Source organism: Gasterosteus aculeatus, chromosome 8 (assembly GCF_964276395.1).
Source record: "Gasterosteus aculeatus chromosome 8, fGasAcu3.hap1.1, whole genome shotgun sequence".
NCBI classification, from domain to species: Eukaryota; Metazoa; Chordata; class Actinopteri; order Perciformes; family Gasterosteidae; genus Gasterosteus; species Gasterosteus aculeatus.
In genome coordinates, this window is record NC_135695.1 from 11957707 (window position 1) to 11977960 (window position 20254).

Here is a 20254-nt window from a genome sequence, read left to right on the forward strand (position 1 = left end):
AGGATGATGATGATGGTAACAACAAGTTCCATTAACGATGATGCCGGTGAGGTCATCAGTAACCGGTGTGTGTGTGTGTGTGTAAGAGTTTAGGGAGGTGTGTTTTCTTCTACCTCACAAAGGTCTGATCAGACCAGCGTTTTTTTTTTTAAGTTGCGGCACCTATATTCTGAGCCTGAAAAAATGAAATGTTCAAATTCACATTGTAAAGACAGAGAGCGTAAGGGGGAGGGGGGGTTGGGGGGTTGGAGGGGTTGGGGGAGGCGTGGGGGGGGGGCTGCACAGTATTTTACTGAAGCTGAGCTGCTGCCATCTAGTGGCACAGGGATGTACGGAGCTTCTCTGCAATTTCAAAAAAGGTTTTTACGTTTGTCCGGCCATAATGGCAATATGTGATATGAGATTTGGACTTCGACTAGAGATTTAGCTCATGGTAAGATGTGGTCTGTGGCTTTATTTCTCATCCAGCCAGACCAATTGCTTTTTTTTTTCTCTTTTGAATTTTAAATGTGTATGACTTTGCAGATTTACTACACCCCGTTGCATCGAGTTGATTGTTAAGAGGTTGCGTGTTTCCCCTTTGGCCTCAGGGTTTCCCAGAATCAGGTGGGGCAGAATTTCACCTTCGTGCTGACGGACATCGACAGCAAACAGAGGTTTGGTTTCTGTCGACTCACTCAAGGCTGCCGGGTCTGCATATGTCTGCTCAGGTAACACACACACACATGCACACACACGCGCGCACACACAGACCCATGCAAATATTCATGCTAAATTGTGTTCAAGTTTTGAAACTACAAGGTCCATAAATTGATTTAATACCATGTTGTTCTAATGAACTGCAGTTTACTGCAGTCTTTACTATTCTGTATCCAAGATTTTGTCATTTTTGTTTGTATCCAACTCCCATAAATTAAACAAATGTCAAAAGAGCAACAGCTGGATGTAGATGAAGCTATGCTTTACATCACAAATCCAAACATATAAAAGTCAGCCTTCCACATTTTTTTTTCTCTCTAAATCAGAATCAAGAGGTTTTTTTTTTTAAACACCACTGCTTTTATTTATTTGTTGAGGAAAAAAAACTTTTTTACCCCTTTTGGATCAGTCTCAGAACTATTTTAATTTTATTTTTACATTTATTTCACAAGTCCGATAAAAAAATTAATTTACCAGATCTTAGAAGTAGGCGCAGTATTTCCATTCATTCCCACTCTTCACACTGAGCTGCACTATGCCATAATAAAAAATTATATTCTCATCTGCCCACACAAATATGTTAGTGATGTGGCTATAATTACCCAAAACTTTAGCAGTTTTTGATATTTCATAGGTGGATTCATCTTATCACAGCGTACATAAATTAAGCTACCAAACCCAGTAAAATAGGATTTTCTTTGCATAATTACCCTCCAAGAAAGGCGGTTATTATTTAATTCCCATGTAATTGCCTGTTGACACTATGTTTTCACAGATGTAATTACCTTACCATTACCAAAAAGGAGCTTTCCAGTGTTAATCTCAGTGGACAGGCTCACGTGCTTTAGGATAAACAAGGGAAAATATTCAAATAAATACATTTTTAATGAATGTATTAAGCAGTTTAACAAACAACAAACCGGAAAAGGAGCACAAAGCCTTTTCTTTTTCTCTGCCGGTGTAAAGCAGCACTCCTGTAAGTGCTGCTCTCGGCACGTGTGTGTGTGTGTGTGTGTGTGTGTCGGTTGATGGACAGTCGCGGGTTTGTCGCTGCCCTGATGAGCTGCTGTGAAGAACAGTCTCCCTCCTCCCCGCACCACCAACCCTTCCTTGGCCAGCTTCCATGGCCTTTGTTTTTCTTTTCTTTACTCTCTCTCTCTCCCTCTCTCTCGTTCTCTCTCTCTCTCTCCCTCCCTCTTTTCTCCTCGTTATTCGGCTACTGCCACAGTGCGACAGCAAAGACGCTTGGCCCATAATTATGCATGAAGCTTCACTGCCAATTAGCAGAGGTTCCCCTGTCCCTCTCGCTGAGTTAGACATGCTAATTCATTTGACATATGATGTATAAAATTCATTATGCATTTTGAGTAGTTTGCATGGCTTATTTCATTTTTAATAGGACAATGTATAGAAAAGATTTTTTTTAATTAGTTTTTAAGGTTCATTTAAAAAAATGTTGGACGCTCTCCAGTTACATTTGCCTTTATTTTTTTAAGTTTCATTATTCTAAAATTTAACATTTAAGAAGTCTCACTGACAATTGTGTAAATTAAATTTGTAAATGTATTTATATTCATTAGTCTTTTTTTGTTCTGCCATGTATAACAATGTTGGAAAGGACAGCAGATTAGTTTTCCTCAAGAAAAAAAGAAGAACAGTGAAAAGATACATCTTGTAAATGATACATTTCTTATGATAATAATTATCAGGTAGGGCCAGTCCCACTAGTTTTATTTTATTTATAATTTCATCTATAATTTCCCATTGATATAGAATAAAAGTAACCGTTTGCGTCTGTGTGATCGGTGAAGTGCTGGGACTGTAAAATTGTCACCTCTGCTTACAGGAGGAAGTGCCTTAATGAGTGGGACAGTTTTATGTGAACAGCCCTTTGTAGTCTCGCCGCTCAGGCCGCGGACGAGAGGGTTACGCTTCCTTCAGGCGTAGCCTCGACAAAACGGCCGACAGCACAAAACATTTCAACTGTTATGTTGTAACGTGATTCGTAGACCAACAATAACTGAGGCGTAGGGACACATTTTAGGGGCCGTGTTGCTCCAGTTTGTGGTCACTTAGCGATTCGTCGGCGGACGCTTCCTTCCCTGTACTTAACCCTTCACCCCGAGAAAGTAAAGGTGTAATGAAATGTTCCACTCAGACGTCTACAAAGTGTAAGATGACTTACGATTACAGATGTCTGCGCATTAATTGAGATTTAAGGCTCATCTGAGGAACAGGAATAAGTGCTGTGTTGAACACCCAATAGGTACTATAATAGATCTAAGTACTCCAATATAAAAACCTAATGAAAGGCCTCAACTACTCATGTGGACATTTAAAACATCTGAGCATGACAACGTTTGTTCACAATGCCGTTTGCAATATTTTAAGATTTTGTGGGTAGTTTCTTTCACTCCCGCTGCTACTATCAAATGCTTGTGAAAACCAGCTTCTTTGTGAAAACCTATTTCTGCGCGTGTATCCATAATTCCCGAGATAAGTTCCCAAAAGGCACCTCTATGTCCCCGTCCTCTGTCCGATATCTCCGCGCGGTTAGGTAGTCTGAGCCGTGGATGAAGAGCATGACGGGCTGTGTGAGTGGACCGCAGATTAACTGGTTCGTTCTTTGAGTACATGGCACTTTGAGAAGACATGTGTTTAGAATGGCAGGAGAGATTGTGGGGCCCCCACACACCGAGCACTCCTGTGATGGATGCCTCTCTCTCTATCGGAGGATTTGCAGAGCACAAACAGATCTGAGCAATGAACTGCGATGAGTAGGAGTATCTCTCTAAGCTTTCCAAACTTTAACTTTGCAGCAACACCGAGAGTAGAGTGGGGGAGGGAGACGTAGAACACAACCATTCATCTTCAAGTTATTTTCATGAAATAAAGCATGAAAAGACGTTACCTATTGCGGGGAGATGCTATGAGAATATTGATAATTTGTGCTTGGCTGCCTTTCTCAGCGATCATGCCTTTTCCTCCAAAACAAAGGATTTACAGCACCTTGGTGAAGGAGTGTAATGACTGTGAGATCTGTCAGGCCTGACGGCTTCCCTGACAGCGAGGGTCCTATTTACATCCCCTTCAACTGTGAAAAATGGAGGATTAATGTCCAGAAGCCTGGCTTTTTAAACACACATACAGGAGGCCGATAATACAAAGTCTTTGCCCTCCCCCGTTCAGGTCATTGTATCAGCTGAACTTTTGGGGTAATTGCTCAATGTAAACTGACCCCGTATGCAGATATCTGCGTCGTCTTGGCAGAAATAGGTCCTGCAGCTTGATATCCGGTCAGCATGTGAATTAACATACGCATGTTTGCATGGAGGCTCTCCTGCGAATGTGACCTGATTGCGTTACATCTTCACACAGACGTCAAAATATTGGCATGCTAAGAGGCTGATTGTTTCAGGCTAATGGTCACTCAGCCTCTCTGATTGGTGCGCTTGGCTGCACTTCTCCGGGAACCCGGCCTGTCATTGGCCCCTCCGCGGATTTAGCGGCATGAAAATTTGCATTAGGTCCACTTTATTGTTTTCCTGTTGTCTGTTAATTCCAGTCTACAGAGCAGCCGGTGACCCATGGCCTGGAACGTCCTCAGTCTCCAGCCAACTGCCTGAGCAGGACTTCCCTGGCTCTTAAACTCACACGCAGTCAAAGCTTCTCGCTGACCAATGTATCATTTGTTATATGCAAGGAAGTGCAGATTGAAGCTCGCTGTCAGGTGTCTTACTTGAATTCAATTATTGTCTTAATGACATGTATTTCACTTAAGCAGATAAGAATCCACTTTTCATCGATTTGCTCAGGTTGCTTCTAATTTTTTTTTTTTTTTTTACAGGCAAGTCAATGAAGCATTAATCTGCGTTTCTGTTTATTTCATCGTATGCTTATCATTATTCATGCTGCAACTGCATGCTAAAATCCCAAACTAAACTAAATAGTTCAATACATTGACAAGACACCACAATTTCATTATTATTGATTGCATAACATTAAAGGAACTGAGCCCCCTTTCATGCTAATAGAAAGCGTTGGCCATCTTCCATGTAGAAAGCAAGTCGACTTAGCCAAGAATATGTCAACTGGTAAAGAAAGCCACGCTGCAGATGCTTTTAGCTTATGGTGGGTGTGCTCAGTGATTAGCTTTAACACAAACATTGCAGTATAAATTATTTTGAGCATGTTAATGAATTTATTTATTTAACATTGATTGAATAAGGAGAAGATTTCTTTTTTTAATGCGAAGGGCAGAAGAAATGCAGGGAGGGTCCAGAGGAAGGAGAGGGGGGGCACGAGGGCTGCATTTTGTTAACCTTGTGCATCTGTGAGCAGCATGCTTGTAAAGCTCCGCATCCCTCCACATCGTAGGAAAGCCACGGTTTGGTTTTTGTTAAAGAACGTAACATCCATTGTTTTGCCCCGGGTATCGAAGAATGTCTAATAGCGACTAGACGGCATACTGTTTTTTTCCTTAGTGCCTGGGAGGAGCATGGAACACGATCCATTATCAATGTCCTGAGTTTGATCTGAAATCAATGGGTTGCTTACAATGACACAGTTACATAGCAAGGACATACATTAAAAACTGATTCCTATCAACCTTTTTTTACCGAACAGATGGTGAAAATATTTCTAAACATTGTGATGGACAAAGCAAATATATAACCCAAACTACATTTTCTCTCCACATTCATAGTGAAGCACATCTTGTTTGTTTATTGTACTTGATGATCAAATGAATTCAAATATTGTCATTAATGCATTTGCCCCTCTGACTCTTTCAGTTATCTGCCATGGTTCGAAATCTACTACAAGTTGCTGAATACTCTGGCAGACTACTTGATAAAACAACAGGTAATCATCTCCTCGGGTTGTATTGAGAATTGTGAGTTGCAGGGTAAGAGCGTGAGGAATAAGACACGGTGGTTTGATTTGACTGGGAAACAAGCGCGGTTTAAAGTCTTTGAAACTGTACTGTGGTGAGATATTTTCCTCCATTCAGTGCTTCTTCTGCACGTTCCCTTTTGTGTGCAAGTTTTGTTCGCCGTCTTGGGCTCCACTTGGCTCCTGTTGTTAGCGGCAACAATGTTGACATTTCACAGACCAAACGCTGATCTGACACTGGAATTTATTCCTGATGATTTACTGGAAAACAAATCGTTAACAAAAAAACAAAACCGCACACATACACGCACGCAAACACACACACACGACGCTCGCACTACACAAAAGTATTTTCCCCCGACTATTCCGTGCATTGTACTAGCAAAGGGAGGGGAAATGTAAAATATTCAACAAACTGGGGAGATGTGCGGCGTCTAGCGCAGAGGGTGTAGGTGATGTTCCCATGTTGAGACTGAAGTGAGAAGAGGGAGGGAGGGAGCGATGCCGAGAGCTTAGGGACCGCTTTCAATTGTCATGTAGTCACTGCTTCTTCCAAGATCCTTAGAGAGCAATGATCAGGACAGAGAGGCCCGCTGAAGCCGGCTATCACAAACACATTCGGTAAACATTCAACACATCCTCACATTAATGCGATGCAGAGGCGGGACGGAGCCTTGACATGCAGAGAGCCAGCCGAGCAGAATAGACCAGTTTGTGTGTGTGTGTGTGTGTGTGTGGGGGGAGAGATCCAGAAATCCTGGGTGACTGAAGTGTTAGTGTGCATGATTTGGTTTCTATTTACCCCGCTGTCCGTTCCGGGCGAGAGGGAGATGTTGACAGACGAGGGAGGACAGAAGAGCGATGAGGGTTTAAGGCGAGGGGTAAATGAACTGTTTCCCCAGGCCGTGTTGCTGACCATGCGTGTGAGCATTGAGCCTCTCATGACAGGAGGCTGTTCGATTTTTGGCGCACACACCCCAACACAGAGCCCCTCCCCTCCCTCCCGCGCCTCCTCTTACTGTAAATCGCCGCCCCCCCCCATTCCTGCCGCCTCCCTTTCTGTTTCCTTCTGGCTCGCGCAGACGTGCACGTGTTCCTCCAGGAAGAAACTGTTCAAAGCCCGAAACTGAAGTTCTCTGAGAGGGAGAGTAGAAGGAGGATCGAAAACAAGCAACGAGGCCTCTGTGTTCGGGGGCAGTTGTCTTTTCCGGCCTCCGGCGAGAGGCCCGAGTGTAAATCGCCATCTGCTTGCAGAGCTCATAACTGCTGGAAGAGTAATGTCGCGGCCGGTGCTGCGGTCCAGCTAGCTCGGTCTGACGGCGTCTCAAAGACCCCGTCTTTGGAGCGGGGGACCCCCGGCTTAATTACCGACTGCCCGCTCTCGGGCCCTAAATCAAGGCTGCCGGGCAATAAGCGTCTGCGGCCCGACACTCAGCCGTCTTTTAACCTCACCGCTGCTCGTTAAACACCCGTCAGTGGGAAGTTTTTGGAGCCCTTCAGGCCTCGCTGCAGGATTGCCCTCTGGTCTCACCAGCGCCTGTCCCAGCGCCCGCACGCCAGATTGACACGTAACTCGTGACACCAACAAAACAAGTAAATCAAATTGATGTGTTCCATGTTTTCTTATTTTTTTATTTCGCTGTGTGTTTCTCCTCCCCCAGGAAAATGAGTTGAATGACATGCTGAATTCTCTCTATGATCTGCCTGTGCCAAAGCCCTTCACGCCAGTCAACCTGAGTGTGGTAGGTATAGATCTCATATTCCCCCCGTATCACAGGCAAGGCTGCTGCGAGTAGCGCTAGAAAGAGCAAAAAGGAGGACGGGTAGGTTACTGCAAGAGTGCGTTGCATTAGGAGGGAGGAAGGAGGCTGCAGAGAGGAAGAGGGGGACGTCGGCTGGAGAAGATGAAAGCAGCGTGAGACCCACTAAAGACGACAGAAGTGGTCGACAACGAGAGGAATGATGAGAAAACGAAAAAAGGAAATTGACACGAACGCAAAGGGCAGGAGACAAAGATGGCATAAAAAAAAAAAACTGTGAAAGAAAGTAGAGCAGACAAACAGAAAAAGGGAGCGCTCAGGAAAACGGTGGTTGAAATGGACGACGTACAGGAGGGCGCAGCGGGTTGAGACCCGCTGGGTGGGAGCAGGGGGACACGGAGGGGCCCCGGCTGACACTCTGTTTGGAAACAAGAAGTGGCGCTAACAGGTCTCTGTGTGATAAGCCAGAAGCCGGACATGTTTAAACTGGATGGGTCCTCTCGGAACTCGTCATGACTCCTGCTTATCAAAAAGTGCCTCATAGCGGGCCGGTGTTTGCGTTACCTCTGACACGATCCCCCCTCCCTCCTCGTGTGTTTCCAGCGCCGACATAAAACACTCGCGCTAAAACAGATTTGGCTCCCATAAGACGGGACTGCGTAAGCAGAATGTAATGATTTGTCCTCTAATGTCTTTATTTCTCGAGTTGCTTAGGCTCGACGCAGTAATGGGATGAAGAGGATTTCAGTGTTAGCCTTTGTCCTTGAGGACCTGCGCTCTTGTTTGGACCAATTAAAAAAAGCAACCCTGGGTTCTTTTCTGTGGCGTAAGTCTCAGAAGGATACACGTCTAATTTCACAGATGACTTTACAACATAACAAGACTCACACGAGCTAATCAATACATCTACGTGAAGGTTAACACGGTCAATTAATATTCCTTGTTATTTAAGCTTTTCTTTTCTTTGCAAAGGTTTTCCTATCAGCCGTATATGTGAGCAAAGCCTTTTCATCCGTATCCCCGAGCTTCCTTGGAAAGGAAGCCGCGGAGAACAGGGGTGACGGCTCCGTGCCTTTTTCTTTGGGAAGCCACTAGTTTGATATTTAATTGATGAAGCCGAATTATTCCCTTAAAAATGTTTTTTTTTTTTTTTTCCCTTCCCGTTTTATCATGGCACCCGAGAAGAAGGATCGTTGTCCCCTTTCATGTGTGAACCCTGTTTTGTTCTCTTATCTCCCTCTCTCATTGTGCAAGAATGAGCAGTTGTATATTGCCACTGGGCAAGTACTGAGAGATCGGCGGAGCGCGGAGCCGGTGAGTGGAGGGGAATGAGTGAACGGCAGAAGCTGGGCGGAGGGGGAAAGGAGGCTGCTGTGAAATATGAAACCGCTGCTGCACTAATCGCATGGGAGCAACGGCTTTCCAATTTGGCCAAATAAGCTTCGCTCTCTTTTTAAATATAACAAAAACAAACTATCCTGGGCCCTTGGTGTGTGTTTCTTCTTCGCTGGAAAACAATCAAACTTTGTAAATGATTAATGCCGATCCACACTGCTGTATTCTCTCTCTGAATATCAAAAGTTTTTTCCCCTCTTTATGTTTAAAGCAAAGGCAATTGTGCTCAAAAAATCTCCTTGATGCCTTTCCAGTTAACCCACTTTCAATGTTTTTATACAAACATGTCTTCGAAAGAAAAAGGAAAAATGCAGATAAGCAAGCCAGTGAAAGCCCGGGTTGAGTTTAGGAGCGTGGCTTGTGATTATCACAGTGCCGAGGATTCGTCGACCAACAGGGAAACATTACTTAGCACAGGAAAAGAGCGACAGAGAGATTTACAGTCGACTATGTACAGTTAAGGAGCGTTTGCGCCTCAGATGTATTGTCTCGGGTCCCTGATCTTTGATTGCAATTTGATTTGTACAGTTGCATTTGCCCTTTTATGTCATTTCAAAGATTCTGTTTCCAGTCGTCTATGAACTGGCTTCTCTTCCCACATGCAGCATTGTTTATGAAGACATCTAAGGAGCAATCCACTTTTCTGGCAGCCAATGGATTATAAGGCACCGGTGCATTTAGTTCAATGTGAAGCAGAAAATTGCACAGCAGGTTGGGAATAAGGTGGAAGCAGAATTCGCACTCATCTGTGCGCTCGCTGTATACCAACATATGAGCAAGAGTTACCCGGGAGAGTTCATTAACAAGGTGCGATAGGAATGACATCATTCGAACGTATACTGTTGCGAGCTATTGTCTCACTTTTATCGATTTCACCAAGGCCACTGGAAAGTGGGAGCTGTGGAAGATAAGCGAGGTTTAGGGTAAAACAAGTGAGGAGGTATTTCAAGCAACCACTATTTGAAGTCACGTGGTATGAATATGAATATAACAAGTAAAAAAAGTCCGGGAAGGAGTTCTGATTTAGGACTTTAACCCCTAATCACCGCTGTTTGTGTCGTGTCGCTGAAGCCCAAAGTAGATGCTGACTTGCATCCGTGTGCAAGCTCTCAGACCAAGTTCATACTTCGTGTCATAGGAGCATTAACGCACAGTAAACTAATAGCTGTAATGTTAACTTCCTTTAATGAGATTTAGTGCATCAAAAGTCACAATATACAGTAGCTGTCATTAAAATAAGCACATCAAGTGTTACTTTGTTTCTTCCCTTTTGGACGTCCATCAGGGCAGAAAAACCTGGTAGTTTGGCTTCTGTCTTGCTACAGAACAACAGGTGGGCTTTGTTTTGAAATGAATAAAAATGAATATTTTTAACTCAAAATGAACTTGTGTGTTGAAGCCAGCTGCTGCTGGGAAGAGCAAACAAATGTTTTCCCTGCAAATGTTTTTTTTTCTTTTTTCTTTTCACCGCCACGGTAAAAATGATTTTTTTTTTTTTGCCACTCTTAAAGAGTCAATGCATGAAAATATGGTCCTAACATTTAGAGAAATGTAATTGCCATAAAGTAGGGCGACGTAATAGTTAGCTTATGCCCATAAAAGCACTCGAAAGCAAGAGAATATTTGTGTTCATCTCCTTCAAGCTTCACTTGACTATAACAATCGTCCTCAGGAAATACGACTATTTTACTTGTGATCGTTTTCACATTTTTCCTACTTAATGTTTAGTTTAGTTTGTTTTACATTAAACTGAGTCAACACCAGACAGTTATGTGCTACCATGGCTTCATCTTCATCAGTCTTTTAGTGTTGGTCTCATACACTTAATACAGGCATCATTCTTGATAAAACGATTACAAAAGACCACATGAATAAAGAACTCAGCCGAACCAACTCAGTGCTGCTAATATTTATCCAATGTTGTGGATTTTTTAGCACATATTTTTACCTTCTGACGTCGATGGGCTTTCACCCTTGTGTTTATCTTTTTTCTATAATCTAAGACATCCTTCTTTCTTGCTGGTGACACTTCTGGTGGCGTTGTGGATTTTTACCAACTCCTGGTGTCTGAATACTCTCAACTGTATCATTTGTTATTTAAAGCATAACTGTCATGTTGTCTTCACTTGAAATAATTCCTTGTTGGGCAACGTTTGGGCAAATGCATGCATAGGCCACACAGCCAACAACATGGAGAGAAGAATGACGTACGAGCATCACATTCTATGTTCCACGATGTGGATAACAAATAAATAAATAAACAGTGATAAGACTGAACACTGAGAATCCTAGAAGATTCAATTTATTTTAACGTCTTAAATGCGAGACGCTGTATTTAAATGATTTGCGTTTATAATTTAAGCAGATGCCTGCAACAGATGGCGGAGGGACGGCCTCTAGAAACGCAGGTGTAATAAGCATACAGGAGAGTGTGCGAGCGAGCGCGTTTCAGTTGTCTACCTGTCTCCAAACGCCACCTCTCTCAGGCCCCTTTTATCTGAACACTGAACCTGCCCTGCTCCCCCAAAGTGAAACAGGCAGCCCTGTGATCCTCTAAACAACCTGCGTGTGACTGCCTGCGTGGATGCACACGAGCGCATGCTGTTGTCGTGCGCGCCGATTTCGCTCCCTGAGCCTTTTTAATGCTAAAATAAAGACTCCCGTTTTCCACCGGAGACGTCACCCCGGTCCGCGTCTACGGGGAGCTCGGCTCCTCTGTTCCGCGGGGCCTGATGAAGGCATCGCCGCAGTTCAGACACCAGCTCAGCAATTCATATAGACCAGAGCTGAAGACGAGCCATAAATCATAGAACAAAGTGAACGACCGCCCCCCCCCCCCCCTCCCTTTTTCCCTCATTCTTCTCCGTGTGAGTGGTATGCTTCACTGGTGACCTTCTCTCTTCTGTCTCCTGCATGTTTGTGTGTGTTTTTTTGTTTTTTTTCCCCCCAGCACTCCTACTTCATCGCCCCGGATATCAATGGACTGCCAACCATCCCAGAGAGCGTAAGTATTCGTGGGAAAAGAAAAGAAAGGAGTTAGAGAGAGATGCGTTTTCTCCCCGGAAACATCTCTGCCTCTAATCCACTTTAATCAAATGCACTTGTCACCTTTTGAAATGATTGCGTCATCTTTTTGTTTCTGTTTGGTCTCCAGCGGTGCTCGCACTTTTAATGTGGAGGTTCGGGGATTTGTCGTGGCTCTCAGAGGATTCAAATTGAACACATGTTTACTAAACGCTGAAATCAGCCAAATTCAAGCAACATTGATCGACGCCATGAAAATCTGTATTTCACATACGTTAAAAATAAATAGAAAGAATGCAGAGATTGAAGCCCCCGTCCTCTACAGCCAGTACCGCATGGCACGCTCCCCGCCTGTGGCTTTGACACTGTAAACAAGAACAGTTTGTTATGAACCTGCATCTCCCTCTGTTCCTGTCTCCCTCCAGAGGAACCTGACAGAGTACTTTGTGGCTGTGGATGTCAACAACATGCTCCAGCTCTACGCCAGCATGCTGCATGAGCGGCGCATCATCATTACCTCAAGCAAGCTCAGCACTGTGAGTCCACCGCTTCCAAGTCTTCCTCTCAGCTGCCCTGACAGGCACAAGGTCACAAGGCAAACGCTGCAACCGCTGAAACGGGAAAGTTCCCTAAACGTTCCAACCGAGTTCACAAAATGTTACGCTTTGTGTTTTCATCTCGTCTCGTGTAATGCTACAGTTTACCGTTCCCTAGATTGAACATGATTCTCCTCATCAATAATCCATCCAGATATCAAACCCTAATTAGTACGATGCAAATATTTATCCTACATGCCTGCACTACGGATCTGTCCGCCCGTCTCCCGCCCCTCCTTCACAAGGGCGTCCCGCGCTCAGACAGCCGCACCATCACAAGGCTCTGACAAGCTGTGAAATCCACACTAAAGCTGGATTATATCTGCCTGTTTGTTTTAAAGCTGCAACATATTAATGGCCCAGAAGCCTTAAATTATCCGTTATTACACGTCTTAACTCTCTCACATAATTTAAAGTCACTTCTCTCTGTCTGCATGAGGGAGGAAATGTCTTTTCTTCCCCTCTTCCTCCCTCTGTTCCTCATTCCAACGCCCTCCCCCCTCCACCCTCCCTCCACCCTCCCCACCGTTATCTATGCGGCTGATGAGGCAGAGCCAAATGTTTATGACAGACGAGATGGGGGAGGGAAGTGACGTCATCCAAGTCCTGCGTGTATCTGATGCGTAGCCGGTCCCGCCGTGGTCTCTCCGCCAGGCCGCAGGGCCCCGAGCAGCCGGAGGGGCCGGCGCGTGTTGATGGGCGCTGGAGGGAACCGTACCCGAGGTCTCCCGTAGGCGCCGTACTCCGAAAGAGCTGTAAAAATGACCCGGCCCTCAGGGAATATCACCTGTGTCCCCCTCGGATCTGGGCGCCACGCGGTGCTGTGACACCAGGGTTACGCCATGTAAATTATCAGACTCAAGGGTGAACGTGTTTTTCTTTTAAGCAGGAAGAGGGGGAGGGGGGGGGAGGCGATATTTGTCTTGATTTATAGTTGTCTGCTGCTCTGAGACTAATCTCGGCCTTTTTCTTTTTCTTAAAACAAATTTATGACAACAGGATTTTTTAAGAGGTTCCACGTCAGACCTTTACCTCTGTAAACCTTTTTATCCTCTGCAATCCCTCATCCCCTCATCTGTCTATCCATCCATCTTCCTCAGGGAGGGGAGTTTTGGTTTAGTAGCGATATATGTCAGGCTCTGCATTACAGAGGTATTTCACATCTCCACAGGGATTTCCAGAAGGCCTGATGTTATTACGGCTCCTGTGATGCGTTATTTTGGTACTGTTGGGTAGAATGACCTCCTAGTTCAGGTGGAAATGGCTCCAATGATTTTGTAGGCCAGCTATCTAAATGTGTACATACTTAAGTGCATAAATCGCTGCTCATTACCCGCACCACTGTCTTATGATCCCATGTCTTAGGATGAAAAATATATATAATTAACGTCAAAATGTCTGTCAAAATGTTGGTTAAAGTGATTGTTAGCAGTCAACGGATGGACGGGTAATATTGCGATACTGTGCCTGCCACATATAGAGGACGTTTTGAGAGAAGATATTGTTAGTAACATCGTTAGTACCATCCAGCTGCTTTTCACCACCTCCGCCTGTCCAGCCTCTCAGCCAAGCAAAGAGAAAGGGGAAAGCGAGAGAGAAAGAGACACACACACACACACACACACACAGATATACTGCATTTATTCCGCCTGCTCTAGGTGCTGGCTGTGTTGAAGCCCCCGGTGAACCCGCTGTGTCAGTCGGCTGGTACATGGCCGGCGCGTCTCGCGAGCAGCCAACAGCAAAGGAATAAATCATGATCTTACAACAATGCGTCAGTTGACTTATTGCTGTTTCGTGACCGGAGGTGAATGGTACCACGTTTTTTTTAAAAGGCTGGTCGGCGGTGGCGCAGGGGGCGGGAGCCAGCCGAGCGTGCAGCCTTGTCATAGGGCCGTATAATAGGGCTGCATCGGCCCTTCCTCTAACTAGTCAGTTGGGAGGGCCCCCACCGCCGTCGCCCCCACCACCCTCCGTGTCTTTCATCTGCCGAGGCCCCTCCACCGCCCCCGCACCTCCCGCATCCCGAGCCCAGCCTCTGCCCTGCCTTCCGCCCAGACTCACACAGACCCGGCCCCAGCACCGGCTGACAGCAGCCCTCTCATCAGCCTGTCAGGCCTATGCTAACAAGGAGCCATCCATCCACCGGGCCCCAGAGTGCCAGCTGTCTCTCTGTTTCCTGCCTTCCCCTCTGTTCCCCTTCTCCTCTCCTTCCATTCCTCAGTCTCTTTACTTTCCCTCCCATCTATAGCTTATTCTCCCGCACTGACGTTATTATTTTTTTTTTCTGTCCGTCTGTCTCACTTACCCGGGCTACACCTCTCTTTCCCGCTGACTTCGCCTCCCTCTTCCCGGGTGTCTCTGTGTTGTGCGGCGTCCGCGGGACATCGGCACATCCCCCTCTCAACAGACTCGCCTCGGCGCCAGTGCCACGTGTCTGACTCACGCCGCCCCGGCACGTGCATGCGCCCGCTGTGGGTGGTTCGCCGTCTCCTCTGCATGCATCTGTTTGTGTGTCTTCAGCACGCGCAGGTGTTTGCCCGTATGTCCTGCGTCTTCTCGGCGAGTCTGGGTCTGGGACTGCGTGTGCATGTGTGGGAGGCCCCGCGTCAGCCGTTACCCGTGTCATCCCGCGCGCCCTCTCCGCCGCTCCCTGTGCCACCTACTTGTTTGCGGCACACCTGCGCTGAGCCGGGCCTGACACCGGCGTTTGTCAACAGAGGGAGAAGCAAAGCCGGCGTAATTGGCGACTTAGTCTGTGCAGAGGAGGGGAGGGAGGGAGGGAGGGAGAGGGGGAGGAAGGGTAACACTGTGTTGAACCAACAGGAGGAAGCAGGCAGCGGCAGCGATGGACAGAAGGCAGCAGGATGAGAGGAGGAACACAGAATAAGAAATGAAGAATGGGATTGAATTTGGGGAGTGCGTAGGGACAGTGCGGGAAGGAAAGGCTAGTGGAGGGGAAATGAGTGTTTGAGGCTGGTGTGAAGAGGTCAAGAGCGACTCTGCTGATACCATTCCTCCTGTCAAATTGAATTACATTGCCTGCAGCAGCAGCTATTTGTCTCACAGTGCGCTCTCTCTCTCCCTGTAATTTAACCTGTGCCAAAAGATCCCCTCATCTAAGAGTATCCAAGCCGGGGAAGGGAGGGTTCTTACGTCCTCGGCCCAATAGAATTTTCACAACACATTCTTTTAATATGAAAGAAAAATGCTAAAGGCGTGTATTTAGGCCGCCGTGGTAGCGCTTTCTCTGTTTAACTCCAACGTGTCCAGTTGCTCGGATAAAGAGGGCGGAAGGTCTCTGACAGGCTGCGGCTCAGAGTTGCTGAGTTGCTCACAGCTGGAAAGTATTACAACAAATTGTAGATAAACAGCGACGTGAACGCTGCAGACAAACGTACTATTAAATCATCCAAAAAATAAGGTCCGATGTGTCTGTTTGTGACGTTCTACAAGTGGTTTGATGTCCTGTTACTATAAACTGATTATGTTGATTCTAATTTCATAATAAGTGCAATCAACAGTGTGCAAAGACATTCAAATGTTCCACCTGTGTACTATTGCTATGTTGCATCAAACTCCAGCAATTGACTCCGCTTAGGTTTATTGCTTCCTACTTCAAAGCTGCAATGCACATTTTTTATCTCTTCACTTCTCTCTTTCTTCCCATCCCACTTTCTGGTCATCTTCTCCATCTCTCTCTCTGTCCGTCCTTCGTTTGGTCCTGTTGAAGGGATCTTGGAAAACCAGTGTTGGTGTGGACGCTTTCTGTCTCTGGCTACAGCGCACTAAGAAAAGCTCTCCGGGCAGAACCAAAGACCTTGACTGCTTTTTGAAGCAGGCTGTCGCTGTATAATCGGTTGGCTTCTCTCAGAGGAAGGGGGAAACACACCCATGCACACACACACACATAGAGTGTAAGAGGCAGGCAGCCCCTCATTACAGGGCAGAGCCCTGGTCCCTGAGGACTGGACCCAGCACCTAATCCTGTATTTGTTCTTGGGGACTGTATCTGTGATTCTCCATTGAATGGAATATTAAGCACCCAGGTCTTTTGTGGAGCGTGTAAGCCATTTGGCTCCACTCATCTATTATTTATCAGCCTGGCAAATATTTTATCAGCCTTAGCCTCTCATGACCCACTCTCATGTGAAGTCCCCCCCTCTCTAAATGAAGAAAAGGAAAGTAGGATTTATATTTTTTCCAGTTTAGCTTTTACTTTTTGCCTTGTTAGTTATTAAACCTGAACAAGGACACGGGGCTTTGTGTTAAGCTGAATTAGAGAAGTAAATATGTGAACTATTCCTCTTGAGTTCCCTCCAAACGCCTTATCTCGGGCACACTGCCACCTCCATTGCTTTGGAGATAGCAATTAAAAGAAAACCGAAATCTAGATTTTTACTTCATAAATCATTATCTTATTATCAGTAACCCCCCCTCCCACATCCCTCCCTCTCTCCCTTTCTCTCGGCCAACTCCCCCAAGCCAGCCACCCAGCCTGAGAAGAAGAGAGCGAGAGAGGGAGAGAGACTCCTGTTTTCCCTTTCAACCTGAGAGTAAATCATGCCAGTTGGGGGGCTCACCTTGAGGCCTGGTGGAGATAATTGGAGTTGGTTAGCGAGGTGTTCTGTGCCATTACCTCCTGGTACCAGTGAATGACTGGGGCTTGTCTCGCACTCCCAGAGGAGGAATACGCTCGCCTGTTGGCGCTCAGCTCAGTGTGTGTATGTATATCCACAGCCGGATGGCTGACCTCTCTTCATCACGATTTAATGGCCCCTTACCATCCTCACTTTGGGAAAGGGAGAAGCGTGTGATGGTTGCGTTAGTAGCTCTTCCACCAAGTGCCTCACTTTCAGACATTAATATTCATAGCATTGATTTATTTTCAGAATTAGCAACAAAAAAGAAAGAGAGAAAAAAAAAACGTTTGCCAGGGAATTAATCCTGACAGGAGCGTGGCATTGTTGTTTCATTTGAAGGCGGCATGCAGCGAGAATATGCATATGCAGATACACAGAGCAAGACACCAATTAAATGTTGATTAAGTCCTAACTATTGTGGGACCGGGTGTACGAGGGGAAAGCACAGAGACAATAAAGAAAAAGATCATTGCTTTTTTTTCCCAGCCGATATGAAAAATGAATGCAGTTAAAGCAAACATTCAGGGAGGGTGGCACACCGACACACACACACACACACGCACGTTTTGCTGCAGGCCTTTCAGATGTCCGGTGTTGGTATTCGTGGGGGGGTGGGGGGGGGGGGGGTCATCCGCAGGGTGGGGCACTCTCTATCTTCCTCTCGCTGCAATGAGGTTTCAGTTGCCGAGTTTTGCCCGGTCACTTGTGACACTGTGTATGTGCGATTGAGCATGGGGGTCTCCTGGTAGTTGTGCGTGCGTGCGTGCGTGTGTGTATGTGTGATAGCGTGTGTCCGCTTCACACATTGACTGTGAAGCTGCAGCAGTATAACGGCGGCTGCTGCTCCGGGGTCCCGGCGGTATTGGCCTAGCCCGCAGTCTCTCTTGGCTAACTCATGTTTCATTCTTTGGCAATTTGCCCTAATGAAGTCCCGCAGGAGCCCCTCAGACCTCTGTTCTCTTTCCATATTTAATCATGTTATTTTAATCTGGGGATGAGCTAACGCCTCTTTCTCCCGCCGTGTCTGTGTGTCTCGGTGTGTGCGTGTGGGTGGGTTGCAGGTCATTACTAAAGCGGTTTCATGAGATGGGATGTCAAGACGGGGCTTCTGGTTTCAAGACAATGGGAGACAATGACTTTAATTTTGTGTGTAGTGTTTGTTTGACAATGCGGAGAGCTTCTTTGAAAAGAAATGCCATCTTCGTGATTGCGTCTCATTATTTGGTTAAAAAAGGGCTTTTTTTTCTCTGTAATTTGGTGTCCTACTAGTTGGTGTAAGTTGAATTGTTATGGTTGCTGTCAGCATTGTTTTGGGCTCCTTTTGTTGTTTTGTGCTGGCCGCAGCACAATCCTCACATTGACATTCAATTGAAAGCTGTTAATTAAGAACACTGGGCTTGTGCTTGCTCTCACTTCTGTGTGCCAAACAGTGTGCAAATCTGTGCTTCGAATTATTATTTCATTAAATGTTTCTCAATGCCGTGTGCAAAGAGGAGCAATATTATTGCAGTGATGACCCCCCACAAATGAATCAATATGGGGGGGGGTCTTTGGTTCTCGGTTCTCCGGTTGTCTGTGTGTTTCTAGTACTCTCCCTCTCACCTCCTCATCAATCTGTCTCTCCTAGACTCCTATCAACTGGTTGATCTTCAGCTTTCAGTCTTTCCCTCTCTTCCTCCAACAATAGCCCGCGGGTCGGGATCATCACAATAGCATTTGAAGTGCACCACGTTTTTTTCTTTTACAGCGCTTTTGTCTGTGAGCAAGATTAAAAGCTAAGCTCGGTGAAATCAAACTTATTTTATGTCCGTGCAGCTACACAAAGAATCATCACTGCTGCAACTTTAATCAGACCTCTATATTCTTAAATAACAGGACATTGTTCAGATAGAAATCGAACGGCAGCTCTCAAAGTGTTTTGATGGACTTTAGCTGTGTAGAATTGATTGAATAAGTTAAAGAAATGTATTCAAAAGAAAGCAATTGTACATTGTTGTTTTGCTCTGATTTGTTTGTCTTTTAAGTATTGCAATTCTGTTCTGTTCTGGGATCATTCTTGACAGTGAAAAATAATTGAAATCACCAGTAAAACAGACAGCTTTGCTTTTCCTTTTAGTTTAGTTTAGTTTTAGTTACGCCCTGGTGAGTTGTGTTGAGTTTGTCCTCTCGTTTCTCTCCCTCTCTGTAGTTAACTGCATGCGTCCACGGTGCAGCTGCTCTGCTCTTTCCGATGTACTGGCAGCACATCTTCATCCCTGTACTGCCCCCGCATCTTCTGGACTACTGCTGGTAAGGCTGACCACCTGCGAGACACACACACCGGACAATATAGACACCCAATCACGCATCACGCCACGTGTGCTGTCCCTGCACCGGGATCGCTACTAAAACCCCGGCGTCGGAGTGCGGACACGCCCGGCTGTCTCCTGTCGTGTTCTCCTGCGTGGGCCTTCTGCATAACGAACGACCCGGATCCCCGCGCTCCATATTTCACGCCGGCGCTGGGGCCAAACTCGCATCGTCTTAAGCCTCTCAGGGGTTCGTTATTACCCATTCGACTCGAATCAGATATGCACATGTAAAGAAGAAAGCTGAGTGGGAATGTCTGCTTTTGTAAAAAGAGCTGTTTTTTGTGTTGAATCAGTGCCGACAGTTCTTTCACCATAAGAGGAACGTTAGCTTCAAAAAGCTGTTCATCACTGACAGTAAAATGTGATTTTCAACACTCTGTGAAGACTCATCATTATCTTATTTAATCACAGGGGGTTGCCTCCGTGCACTGATTAGATAACGGCATTATATTAGATGCTTTGTGTGTGTGTGTGTGTGTGTGTGTGTGTAAATGTTGAAAGCCAGTACATTCATGAAACAGAGAAGACAGCGGCTAAAGTTCAGACCTACAGGCCTGCTATTTGTTTTGCTGTTGCTTTAAGTTGATTACATGCGTGTGGCTTCTGAATCATTGTGGCCAGGACTACACACTGACACAAAGCTATCCGATTATGGCCTCCTCGGTAAACCTCGTCCCTGAAATGGTTTCTATTGTTTGACTGTTTTGCTGATTTTATTCATCTTGGCGAATGGGAAGTGTTCTCTAACATTCAGTCTGGAGATAAACATCACTATAAACTTTAGAATGACAGGATAATAAGCATGAAAAACCTTTTTTAAGGTTAAATGAAAAACATTTGATATTTTAAGAAAGAGTTCCAAGTTTAACCCTAACCCATGTAAAAATAAGTTG

General features: G+C 45.6%; 1 protein-coding gene across 5 annotated transcripts in view; it reads left to right on the forward strand.

Moving 5' to 3' along the window:
- Window positions 1–20254, forward strand: part of dennd1b (DENN/MADD domain containing 1B) — a 94333-nt gene that overhangs the window by 34430 nt on the left and 39649 nt on the right. For 3 of the 5 annotated variants that reach the window (XM_040184892.2, XM_078108205.1, XM_078108206.1), the window contains 6 exons: window positions 591–710; window positions 5493–5562; window positions 7254–7334; window positions 11698–11751; window positions 12197–12307; window positions 19199–19299. In XM_040184892.2, coding sequence (XP_040040826.2) covers window positions 591–710; window positions 5493–5562; window positions 7254–7334; window positions 11698–11751; window positions 12197–12307; window positions 19199–19299 — 537 coding nt within the window. Of the gene's footprint in view, window positions 1–590; window positions 711–5492; window positions 5563–7253; window positions 7335–8606; window positions 8667–11697; window positions 11752–12196; window positions 12308–19198; window positions 19300–20254 lie in introns of all 5 variants that reach the window. The other 2 variants (XM_040184890.2, XM_078108204.1) reach the window with 1 other exon arrangement.